Raw genomic sequence first — 18,081 nt, forward strand, 5'->3', positions numbered from 1 at the left:
CTGAGCAACTAGCACTTTCTTCACTTCTGTATTTTCAAATGGGACCTCGGGGTTTTGTCTGGCTCAGTAAATATTCGTAGGCTGCTGCGGGCCCAGGTTCTGCAGTTTCAGTCTCTTCATTCATGGAAGGTCTGTCCAAGGTGGTGGGTCAAGGGCAGAGGGGAGAGGGTGTCTCCACAGTAAATGAGTAAATGCTCAGTAAACAGTAGAGTCTATTTCATCAGAAAATTAAACTCTGGAAACAGTAAAGAAAAAAGGTGGGGTGCAGATACAAAGATTAGTTGGAAGTTTAAAAATAATGCTTCTTAGAGTAACCTGGAGGAAAAACAACAAGCAGGATTCTGCTAGTATGTCACTGACATCCCCTCTCCAAGTCCTACTACATACCTCCACCATATCTCTGTTACTTATTGAACAATATCTTACTATGGAATTTTTACAAAAGATCATTGAAAAGGAAGTCTGGGTTAATACCCCAATATTAATATCAATATACCTGCTGCATAAAGTTGTGTAGAAATCCCACCTTTAGCATCACAGAGAGAAGGGAGTTTTCTTTCTCCAGAAGACTCTTCTGAGAGCTCCCTTCATGTCTCTGTTCCTCAGGCTGTAGATGAAAGGGTTCAGCATGGGGGTCACTACAGTGTACATCATAGCCATCACAGTCTCCTTAACAGTAGAATTATTAGCTGATGGGCATAAATAGAGACCAATAATTGTTCCATAAAACAGGGACACCACAGTGAGGTGGGAGCCACAGGTGGAGAAGGCCTTGCGGATACCCCTCGCAGAAGGGACCTTGAGGGTGGAGGACACGATTCGAGCATAGGACGTGATGATGAGTAGAAAGGGGATCACAAGAATGAGCCCTCCCGTGATAAATATCACCAGCTCATTCACTCGAGTGTCAGAGCAGGACAGCTTCAGCAGAGCAGACATGTCACAGAAAAAGTGGGCGATCACGTTGTCTTCACAAAAATGCAGGCTGGCCATGAGCAGGGTGTGCAACATGGCATGGAATGTGGTGAGCACCCAGGACAGCACCAGCAAGAAGAGACAGAGCCTGGGGCTCATGATGGCGGTGTAGTGCAGGGGGAAGCAGATGGCCACGTAGCGGTCATAGGCCATGGCCACAAGGAGGAAGCTCTCCAGGTCTCCAAAGAACAAGAAGAAGTACGTTTGTGTCAAGCAGCCAGCATAGGGTATGGATGGGTCTTGGCTCTGCATGTTCTTCAGCAACTTGGGCATTGTGACAGAGGAGAAGCAGAGGTCAGAGAAAGACAGGTTACTGAGAAACAAATACATGGGTGTGTGGAGGTGGGGGTCCAGGCAAATGAGGACGAGGATGAGAAGGTTCCCCAGGATGGTGGTAACGTACATGGCCAGGAACAGGACGTAGAACAAGTTTTGATGTTCTGACTGAATGGGCAGTCCCAGCAGGAGGAACTCTGAGACAATAGTTTGATTCCTTCCTGTCATGCTCTGTCTCCGGTATATTTAGGAAGGAATAACAGTGTCCACAAAAACCTGAATTTCAAAATAAACATATTTCTATGACAGAAATATGTGTTAGGCATTCTGCAAAAAAATATTTTATATCATTCTCATCATAGTCATAATAATCTCTACATTACTGCAAATCTCTATGATCAGAATCTATGATCAGAAGTGACTTTCATTACTTCTTTTTAATGTGCAACAATATTTCAAATTTTCTCATATACTCTTGTTCATTAATTTCTGAGACAGAAAGTGTGGTGGTTTTCATCATACCTGCCTAGCTGGACATCCTCTCAGTGTCTTACACGTCGATGTTCTGGGACTTTTTTCTGAATGCTCTTCTCTTATAACGGTGGTACATATACCACCAAGAAAAATTCATCTACTGAATGGCTTTGCTTACCATTTAAGACTCGCGTGTAGATTTCTCAGGGCTTCCCAGGTGGCTCAGTGGTAAAGAATCTGCCTGCCAATACAGGAGACTCAAGAGACACAGGTTCAATCCCTGGGTCAGGAAGATCCCCTGGAGGAGGAAATGGCAATCCACTCCAGCATTCTTGCCAGGTAAATCCCGTGGACAGTGGATTCTGGCAGTCTACAGTCCATGGAGTCACAAAAGAGCAAACACAACTTAGCAGCTAAACAACAGCAACAACAAATATATACATTTTCAGATCAACATATCACTGAAGAAATTCATGACCAGCCCCCTACCCCACTCCAAATTCCTTCCACCTCTAGTCTCCCATATCCCCAGAAAAGAGTTTCAGGAGCTCCAGATGGAAACATGAGAGTTTCCTCTTATTCCCTCCTTTCTTTTATCCTGAACATCCAATCTGTCAACACATCCTACATATTAATTTCCTTTCTCACTCATCCATTCTTTATCCCCCTGGGGCTGCTTGATCTAGCCATGTCAACAGGTTTTTACACCAGGACATTGGTACTGGCAAACTTTCCTGGTGGCTCAGTGGTAAAGAGATCTCTAGTCTTCCCCAGGCTATTGTTTTCCTCTATTTTTTGCATTGATCATTGAGAAAGGCTTTCTTTTCTCTCCTTGCTCTTCTTTGGAACTCTGCATTCAAATGGGTATATCTTTCCTTTTCTCCTTTGTCTTTCGCCTCTCTTCTTTTCACAGATATTTTTAAGGCCTCCTCGGACAACAATTTTGCCTTTTTCCATTTCTTTAGCATTTTTTTTTGTTGTTAGTCCATCTTAAAGGAGATCAATCCTGAGTATTCTTTGGAAGGACTGACGCTGAAGCTGAAACTCCAATACTTTGGCCACCTGATGCGAAGAACTGATTCATTTGAAAAGACCCTGATGCTGGGAAAGATTGAAGGCAGGAGGAGAAGAGGACAACAGATGATGAGATGGTTGGATGACATCACTGACTCTATGGACATGAGTATGAGCAAGCTCTGGGAGTTGATGATGGACAGGGAGGCCTGGCGTGGTACAGTCCATGTGGTCACAAAGAGTTTGACACGACTGAGTGACTGAACTGAACAGTGGTAAAGAACCTGCCTGCCAATGCAGGGGAAGCAAGTTTGATCCCTGGGTCAGGAAGATCCCCTGGAGAAGGAAATGGCAACCCACTCCAGTATTCTTGCCTGGAGAATCCTATGGTCAGAGAGTCCTGGGGGCTAGAGTCCATGGGGTTCCAAAGAGTTGGATACAACTTAGTGATTAAATAGCAACAACATAGCTACTGGCCTTACAGTGAGAAGAAACACTGAGGGAAAATCATACACCTGGTTTCTCAGAATTTTGTTTCCTGGGTAAATGAGCAGGACCTTACGCTTGTATCAAGAGTGTGACTGGCAATCACAAACCAGAGACAGGACTTGGGGATGTTGCCACTAATGGTGCCATGAGCCTCTCACGTTCTATACTCGTTAAGTCAGTAGTTTGCAGCCTGGACTGCACATAAGGAAATCTAAGGCAGTACTTCTAAAATTTAATATGCATGAAAACCCCTTGAGAGTGCTGGTAAAACACTGATTTAGAAATAGTTGACCTGTTTCTGTATTTTAAATTAGCACCCAGGTAATGAAACTCTAATACTTTGGCCATCTCATGCGAAGAGGTGACTCATTGGAAAAGACCCTGATGCTAGGAGGTACTGGGGGTAGGAGGAGAAGGAGACGACAGAGGATGAGATGGCTGGATGGCATCACTGACTCGATGGACATGAGTTTGGGTAAACTTGGGGAGTTAGTGATGGACAGGGAGCCCTGGCGTGCAGTGATTCACGGGGTCACAAACAGTCTGACACGGCTGAGTGACTGAACTGAACTGAACTGAGTGCACATCTCACAGTTCATGGACTACATAGTAAGTAGCAAGAATACATGATGCTTTAAAAATTAAGATTACTAGATGCTTCAGAAAAATGTAACCACAATCTTTGATAGGAAGCACATACAAACTTTTTAAAGCTCCAAGGTGATTCTAAAATAAAGCAAGGGTTCAGAAGTATGGCATCAATGCCTACCTGAAGAGTTGTTCAGTTCAGTTCCGTTCAGTTGCTTAGTTGTGTCTGACTCTTTGCAACCCCATGAATCACAGCACGCCAGGCCTCCCTGTCCATCATCAACTCCCAGAGTCCACCCAAACCCATGTCCATCGAGTCAGTGACGCCATCCAACCATCTCATCCTCTGTTGTCCCCTTCTCCTCCTGTCCTCAATCTTTCCCAGCACCAGGGTGTTCTCCAATGAGTCAGCTCTTCGCATCAGCTGGCCAAAGTATTGGAGTTTCAGCTTCAACATCAGTCCTTCCAATGAACACCCAGGACTGATCTCCTTTAGGATGGACTGGTTGGATCTCCTTGCAGTCCAAGGGACTCTCAAGAGTCTTCTCCAACACCACAGTTTAAAAGCATCAATTCTTCAGCGCTCAGCTTTCTTTATAGTCCAACTCTCACATCCATACATGACCACTGGAAAACCATAGCCTTGACTAGATGGACCTTTGTTGGCAAAGTAACGTTTCTGCTTTTTAATATGCTGCCTAGGTTGGTCATAACTTTCCTTCCAAGGAGTAAGCATCTTTTAATTTCATGGCTGCAATCACCATCTGCAGTGATTTTGGAGCCCCCAAAAAATAAAGTCTGACACTGTTTCCACTGTTTCCCCATCGATTTCCCATGAAGTGATGGGACCAGATGCCATGATCTTCGTTTTTTGAATGTTGACCTTTAAGCCAACTTTTTCACCCTCCTCTTTCACTTTCATCAAGAGGCTCTTTAGTTCCTCTTCACTTTCTGCCATATGGTGGTGTCATCTGCATATCTGAGGTTATTGATATTTCTCCTGGCAATCTTGATTCCAGCTTGTGCTTCTTCCAGCCCAGCGTGTTTCATGATGTTCTCTGCATATAAGTTAAATAAGCAGGGCGACAATATACAGCCTTGACGTACTCCTTTTCCTATTTAGAACGAGTCTGTTGTTCCATGTCCAGTTCTAACTGTTGCTTCCTGACCTGCATATAGCTTTCTCAAGAGGCAGGTCAGGTGGTCTGTATTCCCATCTCTTTCAGAATTTTCCACAGTTTATTGTGACCCACACAGTCAAAGGCTTTGGCATAGTCAATAAAGCAGAAATAGATGTTTTTCTGGAACTGTCTCGCTTTTTTGATGATCCAGCGGATGTTAGCAATTTGATCTCTGGTTCCTCTGCCTTTTCTAAAACCAGTTTGAACACCTAGAAGTTCACAGTTCACATATTGCTGAAGCCTGGCTTAGAGAATTTTAAGCATTACTTTACTAGTGTGTGAGATGAGTGCAACTGTGCGGTAGTTTGAGCACAATTGTTGTTACAAAAGTTGTCTTGTTGTTAACAAGAGTTGTTAGTGTGCTGAAATTACACAATATTGTGGGAATCAATGATATGGTAATACATAAGAATGTTATCATTAATGAAAACAATCAAATGGGTAAACATTAATAAAAAATTCTCAAATTCTCACAGTTTGGTGGAGGGGGTGGGGGATGCAGAGAGGGGGAAAAGAGGAGTGTTACCATACTTGAAGGTGGCTCAGATGGTAAAGAATCTGCCAGCAATGTGGGAAACCTGGTTTCAGTCCCTGGATTGAGAGGATCCCCTGGAGGAGGACATGACGAGCCACTCTGGTATTCCTGCCTGGAGAATCCCTGTGGACAGAGAAGCCTGGCAGGCTACAGTCCATGGGGTTACAAAGAGTTGGACACAACTGAGTGACTAAGCACACCATACTTGAAAAACTCTCCTCTGCAACACCACACAACCTGGGAAGCCCTGATCTGATTCTGTAGACATTTCTACATTTTTAGTTAGCAGATAATGCCCATGCTGTGGTCCATGGACTACACAATGAGTAATTAGAATACATGAAGCTTTAATAAATAAGGTTACTAGGCAGTCTCAGAAAAATTTAGTTACAACTTCTGAGAGCAAGCCTGTGTAGTTTTTTAAAGCTCCCAGGTGATTCTAAAATAAAACAAGGGGATATCTCTGGCTGTCCAGTGGTTAAGACTCCACGCTTCCGCTTCAAGGGGCCTGGATTCAGTGTCTGGTCGGAACTAGGATCTCACATGCCTTGCGACATGGCCCAAAAAAGTAAATAAAAATAAATTTTTAGGAAATAAAATAAGATGCTCAGAACTTTTGTATCAATGCCTACCTCCAGAGCAATTATTATGTTGAAATTGTGCAATCTTGTGAAAGTACATTACACAGTAAGTAATATTTATAAATGCTATCATTAATGAAAAACTAGATTCTAACTGGTGCATGTGTGCTAAGTCACTTTAGCCATGTCCGACTCTTTGCGACCCTATGGACTGTAGCCCACCAGGCTCCTCTGTCCATGGGATTCTCCAAGCAGGAATACTAAAGTGGCTTGCCAAGACCTCCTCCAAGGGATCTTCCTGACCCAGGGATTGAACTCAGATCTCATACATCTCCTGCATTGGCAGTGGGATCTTTACCACTAGCACCACCTGGGAAGCCCTCTAACTGGTAAATATTAATAAAAATATTTCTAGGATGTGGAATAGTTTGAGGAGGGAGAGAGGTGGAAAAGAGGATTATCATACCTAAAAACTCTCCTGCAGAACATCACACAACCTGGGAAATCAAGACCCTTAGGTTGGAAAGACCCTAAGGGATTAGTGCATTCACCCTCTGCCCTACTTACCCAATGTGTGAGGGTGACTCCAGGACCCTGACCTGAGATCCTGCTCCCCTCTATTCACTAAGGCATGTGAGATATCAGCTCTGTAGTCATGACCTGTGTCTTAAACCTCCCTTCTCACATCTCCCATTCTTTATCCTTGGGCCTAAGGGGCCCTGGATCCCAGAGGAGTCTGGATCCTGGAGGAACTCATTAAAGACAAAGTAATTACCCAGGACCTCTTTGGGACAAAGGGCTTCCTTTGTGGCTCAGCTGGTAAAGAATCCGCCTGCAGTGTGGGAGACCTGGGTGCATTCCCTTGGTTGAGAAGATCCCCAGGAGAAGGGAAAGGCTATACACTCCAGTATCCTGGCCTGGAGAATTCCATGGACTGTATAGTCCATGGGGTCGCAAAGAGTCGGACACAACTGAGCGACTTTCATACTTTGGGACAAAAGTTCTCAGGGTCCAGGAGCAGTGGCTGATTACAATCACTGAGCACACCTCTCTATACTTCAGGGAATGTAGAGATGGTGAGAAGCTCACATATGGGTGCTTAATGGGGACAGACAGTAGTATGTGGGGTTGGAGCTTACATTTTGGAGATGAGGAAGAATGATTGGAGAAACCATTAAAATAGGCAGGAACTAGACTGTGAATATCCTAAAATAGCTTAGGAATTTAGGAGGCTTATTCCATGGCAAAAAGAAGTATTTGGTGGTCTTTGAGCAATGTGATGCATATCTTTGGAAAGATTTTCAGGGTAGTAAATCTCTCACTACCATCCACTTCCGTATAAACACACCGCAGAGGAGAGTTAAGAAAGATTAGACTTCTATGAGCCAAACATATGCAGATATATGTATATACATAGTGAAGTGAAGTCGCTCAGTCATGTCCGACTCTTTGCGACCCCCTGGACTGCAGCCCACCAGGCTCCTCTGTCCATGGGGTTCTCCAGGCAAGAATCCTGGAGTGGGTTGCCATTTCCTTCTCCAATCTATATATATAAAGTACAAGAATAAGAGAAAAGTTAAACTCTCCCAGAATATGTTTAATTCTTCTTCTCTTTGAAATAGAAAATAAACCTAGTTTTCATTCCACTGAGTTATGTCTAGCTCCTCACCTCCCTAGGGAAAACTTAATAGCACACTGCCCACCATTGTCTCTGGTAATCCCCATATGTGTCTGATTATCTCTGGGTCTCTAGCACTTCCTCACCCCGAAATTAACTACGAGGCCATAAAACATTTATAACTCTTTTTTTTTTTTTTTCACTACTGATTCCATTTTCTCCTCAGCCATCATCTCAGCTGTACAGAGTCCTTAGTTGTTGTTTGGTTGCTGAGTTGTGTCCGACTCTTTGCAACCCCCTCCAGGCTCGTCTGTCCATGGGATTTCCCAGACAAGAATACTGGATTGGGTTGCCAATTCCTTCTCCAGGGAATCTTCCTGACCCAGGGGTCGAACCCACATCTCCTGCATTGGCAGGCAGTTTCTTTACCGCTGAGCCAGCACTGAAGCCTTATGGGGCCCTTTATGAGCTGGTATAACGCAAACCTTCATTCCTAGGGAACCTGCCTCTTCGTTGGTCTTGCTTTATTGGGTTGTTATAGTTTCATTAACATTTATTATGGTACATGAAAATACAAAGTGGTTCTCAAAGAATTTTCCAGAATTTCAAACACGGGCCTGTCTGCTGCTATTGTGTAGAGCAGCCTAGTTTTCCCTTGGTAATTAATAATGCCACCCCAAGCAGAATGGCAACCCTGTCAGTTCATGTAACAACCACAGTTGTTATATACTAGAAACTAATACAATAGTATGTTAATTGCACCTCAATTTTAAAAAAAGAAACAAAAATAATCATTTTTTTAAATGTCCAGGTGGTTGGCTGAATTTCCAATTCAATGAGAAACCGCTGTTGCATCACCTGGTAGAAGGACTCTTCCCTAGAGACCTACAAGGGACACTTCACTTTTAGTTCTGTCAGCCTCATCCCCTATTCCAGCCACAGCTACAGTGACCAACTCTGCACCGGCTTCAGCTAACTTAGTAGATGCAACATGATGGCTCTTCACCTTCTCCTCCGAGCTCCCTGCTCTGGGACTTCTCTGACGCCATGAAACACTGTCATGGGAATTTTCTCAGTACTCATACAAGATATTTAGACAGATGATCTGTCTGGAGTGATTTGTTGTTGTGAATGTGAGGTATAGATTGAGGCATTTTATTTTTTATATGGAAATCCAACTTTTTCAGCATCGTTGGTTGAAAAGACTATTTTCCACTGAATTGTCTGTACATCTTTGTCAGAAATCAATGGATGATTGAAAATTGCAAATCAATATATTGTACACCTGAAACTTGAATAATATTGTACAACAACTGTACCTCGATTTTAAAAAATCAGTAGATGATACATGAGTGGATCTCTTTTTGGACTCTATATGCTATTCTGCATGCTCTATACTGATCCATATTCTACATTTTCACTAATACCACACTTTCCTCATGGTTTATCTTAATAGTAAGTCTAGAAATCAGACAACGGGATTCCTTGATTTGTTCTTTGTTTCCAAAGTTAGATTTGCTTTTTAATTACTTTGTCTTTATACATACATTTTACAACAAGATTGTCAGTTTGTACCCCCAAGATCCTGTTGGTGTGTTGATTTGAATTGTGTCTAAACTTGGCTGAGTTTTGAAACAGTCAATTTCTTAAGAATATTAAGCCATCAAATTCACGAACACGTTCTATTTACTTCTTTACTTTTTTATTATTTCTTCAATCAATGTTTTGTGATTTTCCACATAGGTCTTGTCTATATTGTGTAAGATTCATACCTAAGTATCTAACCACTGGAGGAGGAAATGGCAACCCAGTCCAGTATTCTTGCATGGAAAATTCCATGGACAGAGGAGCTTGGCAGGCTATAGTTCATGGGGTCACGAAGAGTCAGACACGACTGAGTGACTGAGCACAAATATTTAATAGTTGGATACTATCATAAAGGGTACTTTAAAGGCTTTTTTAACTTTATACATGTTCATTGCTAGTTAATATAATTATAAATATGTTAATACTGTTTTATATGCACCCAGGCAACTGCATATCCTACACTGGTAGGCAGATACTTTACCTTTGAGCCACCAGGGAAGCCTCATATACTAATATGCAAAAATATAATTTCTAAATATATTGGCCTTGTACCTATGATATTATTAAACTCACTTAGTTTAATAATTTAAACTAGTTTAATAAGTTAAATTCGTTACTGGAAACTTTTATTGCATTCTTTCGGATTTTCTACATACATAATCATGCTGTCTACAAAAAGAGATGGTTTCTTTTCTTACTTTCCAATCTGCATACTTTTTACTTCTTTTTCTTGCCCTTTCTCACTTCCTAGGACTTCCAGTAAAATACTGAATAAGAGTAGTGAGAGCAAACATTTTTACTTTGCTCCTGATCTTAAGGAGAAAAGGAGTCAATGTTTTATCTTAACTATGATGTTAGCTATAGCTTTTTTAGAAGCTGCTCTTCCATCAACTTGAGGACATTTTCTTCTATTCCCAATTTGCTGAGAAGTCTTATAAATTTTCCTTCAACACTGCTTTAGCTGCATCCTACTAATTTTGATATACTGTCTTTTCATCTTAGTTCAGAATATTTTCTAATTGTCCTTATGATTTCCTATTTGAGCTATAGGTTATTTAGAAATGTACTGCTTACTTTCCAAATATTTGGGATATAACTATTTCTTACCAAGCAGAAAAATCGTTTGTAGGCAAACTGGATCTAAAATAAGAATTTCACAGTAGAACAATAAAGCTAATTTATAACATAGACTATCATCAGGACTGGGAGAAAGAAAAAATTTTATTACAAAGTAATTAAAAACACTATGACACTAGCAATATAAAGGGGTATATTGCTTTAAAAAAGATTGCATTTAATTTTTTTAATTCTGTCATGAAAAATACCATCAAGAGTGAAAATGCAGCAATATATTTACAGCACATATAACATACATGGTAATCTAGAGCAGTATCTAGAATAAAGTGCTCCTATAAATCGATAAGAAAAGGAAAATTGAACAGAAATATTAGAACTGGAGATGAAACAACAGACTGGTTCTGGACATTAGAACAGTTAGAACTGGACATGGAACAACAGTTCAGTTCAGTTCAGTCATTCAGTCATGTCCAACTCTTTGCAACCCCATGGACTATAGCATGCCAGGCTTCCCTGTCCATCACCAACTCCCGGAGCTTGCTCAAACTCAAATCTATCAAGTTGGTGACACCATCCAACCATCTCATCCTCTGTTGTCTCCTTCTCCTCCTGCCTTCAATCTTTCAAAAGCATCAGGGTCTTTTCCAATGAATCAGTTCTTTTCCACTGAGAACCCCATGGAACAACAGACAAGTTCCAAATTGGGAAAAGAGTACATCAAGACTGTATATTGTCACCCAGCTTATTTAATTTATATGCAGAGTGCATCATGAAAAATGCCATGTTGGATGAAGCACAAGCTGGAATCAAGGTTGCCAGGAGAAATATCAATAACCTCAGATACTCAGATGACACCACTTTTATGGCAGAAAGTGAAGAAGAACTAAAGAGCCTCTTGATGAAAGTGAAAGAGGAGAATGAAAAAGTCAGCTTAAAACTCAACATTCAGAAAACTAAGATCATGGCATCTGGTCCCATCACTTCATGGCAAATAGATGGGGAAGCAATGGAAGCAGTGACAGACTTTATTTGGGGGGACAGCAAAATCATTGCAGATGTGACTGCAGCCATGAAATTAAAAGACGCTTGCTCCTTGGAAGAAAAGCTATGACCAACCTATACAGCATATTAGAAAGCAAAGACATTACTCTGCTAACAAAGGTCCATCTAGTCAAAGCTATGGTTTTTCCAGTAGTCATGTATGGATATGAGAGAGAGTTGGACTATAAAGAAAGCTGAGTGCCAAAGAATTGATGGTTTTGAACTGTGGTGCTGGAGAATACTCTTGAGAGTCCCTTGGACTGCAAGGAGATCCAACCAGTCCATCCTAAAGGAAATCAGTCCTGAATATTCATTGGAAGGACTGATGCTAAAGTTGAAACTCCAATACTTTGGCCACCTGATGTGAAAAACTGACTCATTGGAAAAGATCCTGATGCTTTTGAAAGATTGAAGATTGAAGGCAGGAAGAGAAGGGGACAACAGAGGATGAGACAGTTGGATTCCATCACCAACTCGATGGACATAAGTTTCAGCAAGCTCTGGCAGTTGGTGATGGACAGGGAAGCCTAGTGTGCTACAGTCCATGGGGTCACAAAGAGTTGGACATGACTGAGCGACTGAACTGAACTGAACAGAAATATTAACAAAAGGTTTAAACAGATGTTTTACAAAAGAGAATATCTGAATGACCAGTAAGCATATGAAAAGATACTCAACTTCATTAGATATCAGAGAAGTACAGAAAAGAAACACCACTAAGAATTCACCATAGTAACTAATCAAAAAATGTTGTTGATATTATTGTTGGTAAAGACGTGAAGATACTAAACTCTCAGACACTGCTTGTAAGTGTGTATTTGGTATGATTGCTTTGGAAATACCTTTGGTAATATCTGTATTAGAACATAGTTTCCCTGGTGGCTCAGCTGGTAATGAGTCTGCCTGCAATGCAGGAGACCCAGGTTTGATCCCTGGGTTGGGAAGATCCCCTGGAGGAGGAAACTGCTACCCACTCCAGTATTCTTGCTTGGAGAATCCCATGGAGAGAGGAGCTTGGCAGGCTATACACGACTGAGCTACTAAACCTATGAATGATTTTCAGTCAGTTCAGTCGGTTCAGTCACTCAGTCATGTCTGACTCTTTACGACCCCATGAATCACAGCACACCAGGCCTCCTTGTCCATCACCAACTCCCGGAGTTTACTCAAATTCATGTCCATCGAGTCAGTGAGGCCATCCAGCCATCTCATCCTCTGTCAGCCGCTTTTCCTCCTGTCTCGGATCCCTCCCAGCATCGGGGTCTTTTCCAATGAGTCAATCAGGTGGCCAAAGTATTGGAGTTTCAACTTCAACATCAGCCCTTCCAATAAACACCCAGGACTATCTCCTTTAGAATGGACTGGTTGGATCTCCTTGCAGTCCAAGGGACTCTCAAGAGTCTTCTCCAGCACCACAGGTCAAAATCATCAATTCTTCAGTGCTCAGCTTTCTTCACAGTCCATCTCTCACATCCATACATGACCAATGGAAAAACCATGGCCTTGACTAGACGGACCTTTGTTGGCAAAGTAATGTTTCTGCTTTTTAATATGCTGTCTAGGTTGATCATAACTTTCCTTCCAAGGAGTAAGCGTCTTTTAATTTCATGGCTGCAGTCACCATCTGCAGTGATTTTGGAGCCCAGAAAAATAAAGTCTGACACTGTTTCCACTGTTTCACCATCTATTTGCCATGAAGTGATGGAACCAGATGCCATGATCCTTGTTTTTTGAATGTTGAGCTTTAAGCCAACTTTTTCACTCTTCTCTTTCACTTTCATCAAGAGGCTCTTTAGTTCCTCTTCACTATCTGCCATAAGGGTGGTGTCATCTGCATATTTGAAGTTATTGATATTTATCCCGGCAATCTTGATTCCAGCTTGTGCTTCTTCCAGCCCAGCGTGTTCCATGATGTTCTCTGCATAGAAGTTAAATAAGCAGGGTGACAATATACAACCTTGACATACTCCTTTTCCTATTTGGAACCAGTCTGTTGTTCCATGTCCAGTTCTAACTATTGCTTCCTGACCTGCATATAAGTTTCTCAAGAGGCAGGTCAGGTGCTCTGATATGCTCATCTCTTTCAGAATTTTCCACAGTTTATTGTGATCCACACAGTCAAAGGAATTGGCATAGTCAATAAAGCAGCAGCTGCTGCTAAGTCGCTTCAGTCATGTCTGACTCTGTGCTACCCCATAGACGGCAGCCCATCAGGCTCTGCCGTCCCTGGGATTCTCCAGGCAAGAACACTGGAGTGGGTTGCCATTTCCTTCTCCAATGCATGAAAGTGAAAAGTGAAAGTGAAGTCGCTCAGTCATGGCCGACTCTTAGTGACCCCATGGACTGCAGCCTACCAGGCTTCTTCATCCATGGGATTTTCCAGGCAAGAGTACTGGAGTGGGTTGCCACTGCCTTCTCCAATAAAGCAGAAATAGATGTTTTTCTGGAACTCTTTTGCTTTTTCCATGATCCAACGGATGTTGGCAATTTGATCTCTGGTTCCTCTGCCTTTTCTAAAATGCACTTGAACATCTGGAAGTTCACGGCTCATGTATTGCTGAAGACTGGCTTGGAGAATTTTGAGCATTACTTTACTAGCATGTGAGATGAATGCAATTGTGTGGTAGTTTGAGCATTCTTTGGCATTGCCTTTCTTTGGAATTGGAATGAAAACTGGCCTTTTCCAGTCCTGTGGCCACTGCTGAGTGTTCCAAATTTACTGGCATATTGAGTGCAGCACTTTCACAGCATCATCTTTCAGGATTTGAAATAGCTCAACTGGAATTCCATCACCTCCACTACCTTTGCGATGCTTTCTAAGGCCCACTTGGCTTCACATTCCAGGATGTCTGGCTCTAGGTGAGTGATCACACCATTGTGGTTATCTGGTGGTGAAGATCTTTTTTGTACAGTTCTTCCCTGTATTCTTGCCACCTCTTCGTAATATCTTCTGCTTCTGTTAGTTCCATACCATTTCTGTCCTTTATTGAGCCCATCTTTGCATGAAATGTTCCCTTGGTATCTCTATTTTTCTTGAAGATATCTCTAGTCTTTCCCATTCTGTTCTTTTCCTCTATTTCTTTGCATTGATTGCTGAAGAAGGCTTTCTTATCTCTTCTTGCTATTCTTTGGAACTCTGCATTCAGATGCTTATATCTTTCCTTTCCTCCTTTGCTTTTCACTTCTCTTCTTTTCACAGCTATTTGTAAGGCCTCCTCAGACAGCCATTTTGCATTTTTGCATTTCTTTTTCTTGGGGATGGTCTTGATCCCTGTCTTCTGTACAATGTCACAAACCTCCGTCCATAGTACATCAGGTACTGTCTATCAGATCTAGTCCTTTAAATCTATTTCTCACTTCCACTGTATAGTTATAAGGGATTTTATTTAGGTCATACCTGAATGGTCTAGTGGTTTTCCTACTTTCTTCAATTTAAGTCTGAATTTGGCTATAAGGAGTTCATGATCTGAGCCACAGTCAGCTCCCAGTCTTGTTTTTGCTGCCTCTATAGAGCTTCTCCATCTTTGGCTGCAAAGAATATAATCAATCTGATTTCAGTGTTGACCATCTGGTGATGTCCATGTGTAGAGTCTTCTCCTGTGTTGTTGGAAGAGGGTGTTTGCTATGACCAGTGTGTTCCCTTGGCAAAACTCTATTAGCCTTTGCCCTGCATCATTCCATACTCCAAGGCCAAATTTGCCTGTTACTTCAGGTGTTTCTTGACTTCCTACTTTTGCATTCTAGTCACCTATAATGAAAAGGACATCTTTTGGGGGTGTTAGTTCTAAAAGATCTTGTAGGTCTTCATAGAACCGTTCAACTTCAGCTTCTTCCACGTTACTGGTTGGGGCATAGGCTTGGATTACCGTTATATTGAATGGTTTGCCTCGGAAATGAACAGAGATCATTCTGTCATTTTTGAGATTGCATCCAAGTACTGCATTTTGGACTCTCTTGTTGACCATGCTGGCTACTCCATTTCTTCTAAGGGATTCCTGCCCACAATAGTAGATATAATGGTCATCGGAGTTCAATTCACCCACTCCAGTCCATTTTAGTTCGCTGATTCCTAGAATGTCAACATTCACTCTTGCCATCTCCAGTTTGACCACTTCCAATTTGCCTTGATTCATGGACCTAACATTCCAGGTTCCTATGCAATACTGCTGTTTATAGCATCGGACCTTGCTTCTATCACCAGTCACATCCCCAACTGGGTATTGTTTTTGCTTTGGCCCCATCCCTTCATTCTTTCTGGAGTTATTTCTCCACTGATCTCCAGTAGCATATTGGGCATTCACCGACCTGGGGAGTTCCTCTTTTAGTATCCTAACATTTTGCCTGTTCATAGGTATTTACCCAAAAGAAGTGAAGTGAAAGTCGTGTCCGATCTTTGCAACCCCATGGACTATAGAGTCCATGGAATTCTCCAGGCCAGAATACTGGAGTGGGTAGCTGTTCCCTTCCCCAGTGGATCTTCCTGACCCAATCAAACTGGGTCTCCTGTATTGCAGCAAATTCTTTACCAACTGAGCTACCAGGGAACCCAAAAGAAATATGTACACATATGCAAGAAAAGACATATACAAAAATATTCATAGTAGCATTATTTGTAAGAGTTACTCAGAAATCAAAAAGAACACATTACCAACACAACTGTATGGATGTATCTCAAAACAGTATACTGATCAAAAGACTACAAAAAAATACAAGGGAGGATATACTATATGATTTTCACTTATATGAAACTCAAAAACAGACAATCTAATCTATAATGATAGAAAACAGATCATTAGATGACTGGGTCAGAGGATGGATGACTGATTGCTAAGGATCAGAAGGGAACGGTGGGGTGACAAACACTGGATTTGGACCAGAATTGAGGTCACCTGAGTGCTTACATTTGTCAAAACTCTTTGAGCGACACACTTAAAAGGGTGCAACAAAAATTATCTTCAAAATACATGAGGTTCTGAGAAAGGAAAGTTATCAGGGATAAAGAGAGGCATTACATAATGGTAAAGGGTCATAACAATCTTAATATATATGCACCCAACAAAAGGGCATCAAAATGTGTGAGGCAAAAAGCTGCAAGGAAACGTAGATGAATCCACTCTTATAACTGGAGACTTCAACACCCCTCCCTCAACATCCCTCTAGAAATGGACAGATCCAGCAGGCATAAAATCAGTAGGAACACAGCTGAACTTGATCAATACCACCATCGACCAGCTGGATACAATGGGCATCTAAAGACTACTTCATCCAACAACAGCAGATTATACATTTTCTCAAGTTCATATGGAATATTTACCAAGGTTTACCACATTCTAAGCCACAAAACACACTTCAAAAAAATTTTAAAGGATATGTATCCCACAATGTCTGTTCACAGACTACAGAGGAATTAAACTAGAAATCAACAACCAAAAGATAGCTAGAAAATCCCAAAATATTTGGCAATTAAACACACATTTCTAGATAACACAGGAGTCAAAGGAGATATGGAGAAGGAAATGGCAACCCAGTCCAGTATTCTTGCCTGGAGAATCCTAGGGACAGAGGAGCCCAGTGGGCTGCCGTCTATGGGGTCACACAGAGTTGGACACAACTGAAGTGACTTAGCAGCAAAGAAGATAGCTCAAGATAAATTTTAAAGTACTTTGAACTAAATAAAGCACAATGTATCAAAAACACAACTTCAAGAGGAGCTTAAAATGCTGAATGCTTATGTTAGAAAAGAAGATCTAAAATCAATAATCTAAGCTTTCACCTTAGGGAACTAGAAAAAGAAAGGCAAGCTAAGTTCAACATAGGCAGAAAAAATAAATAATAAAACTTAGAAGTCAATGAAATTGAAAATAGGAAATCAAGAGAAAATAGATGAAATAAAAACTGACTATCATGTGAAGAGTTGACTCATTGGAAAAGACTCTGATGCTGGGAGGGATTGGGGGTAGGAGGAGAAGAGGACGACAGAGGATGAGATGGCTGGATGGCATCACTGACTCGATGGACGTTGAGTCTGAGTGAACTCTGGGAGTTGGTGATGGACAGGGAGGCCTGGCGTACTGCGATTCATGGGGTTGCAAAAGAGTCGGACACAACTGAGGGACTGAACAGAAGTGAACTGAAAGATATCAGTAAAAATGGTAACCCCATAGGCAAGCTAACTAAGAAAAAAAAAAAAGAGAGGACACGATTTACTAATTGAGAGAAACATCATTACAGATCCCCTGGACATTAAAAGGATAATAACAGAATGCTATGAATAACTCTATGCCCACAAATTTAATAACCTCAGTGAATAGGACTAATTTCTTGAAAGACACAATTGGCGAAAACTGACACAAGAAAAACTAGATGGTTTCACTGGTGAATTCCACCAAAACTTAATAAAAAAGAATGAACACCTATCCTTCTGAAAAACTGAAGGGGCAGAAGCACTTCAAAACTCCTTTCACGAGGCTAGCATTACCCTGATTTCAAGACCAGAGAAGGACACTACAAGAAGGAAAACTGAATGCTAACATTGAAGGAGTCTTTAGGGCCTAGAAAAGAAAACAACAGTTTCAAAGGCCCTTGCTGAATCATCTAACTTCGGAGAAAACAAAACAGAACTTTAGGTCCCGCCCTGATGCTCCA

At 41.5% G+C, this 18,081-nt stretch overlaps 1 protein-coding gene across 1 annotated transcript; it reads right to left on the reverse strand.

The window, feature by feature from the left end:
• Positions 1-534: 534 nt before the first annotated feature.
• On the reverse strand, positions 535-1,479 carry LOC101120675 (olfactory receptor-like protein DTMT). Its single transcript, XM_004012560.5, has one exon. It carries the CDS (start codon positions 1,477-1,479, stop codon positions 535-537), a length of 945 nt encoding a protein of 314 aa, XP_004012609.3.
• Positions 1,480-18,081: the final 16,602 nt, after the last annotated feature.

The sequence above is a fragment of the Ovis aries genome, chromosome 11, assembly GCF_016772045.2.
Source record: "Ovis aries strain OAR_USU_Benz2616 breed Rambouillet chromosome 11, ARS-UI_Ramb_v3.0, whole genome shotgun sequence".
NCBI classification, from domain to species: domain Eukaryota; kingdom Metazoa; phylum Chordata; class Mammalia; order Artiodactyla; family Bovidae; genus Ovis; species Ovis aries.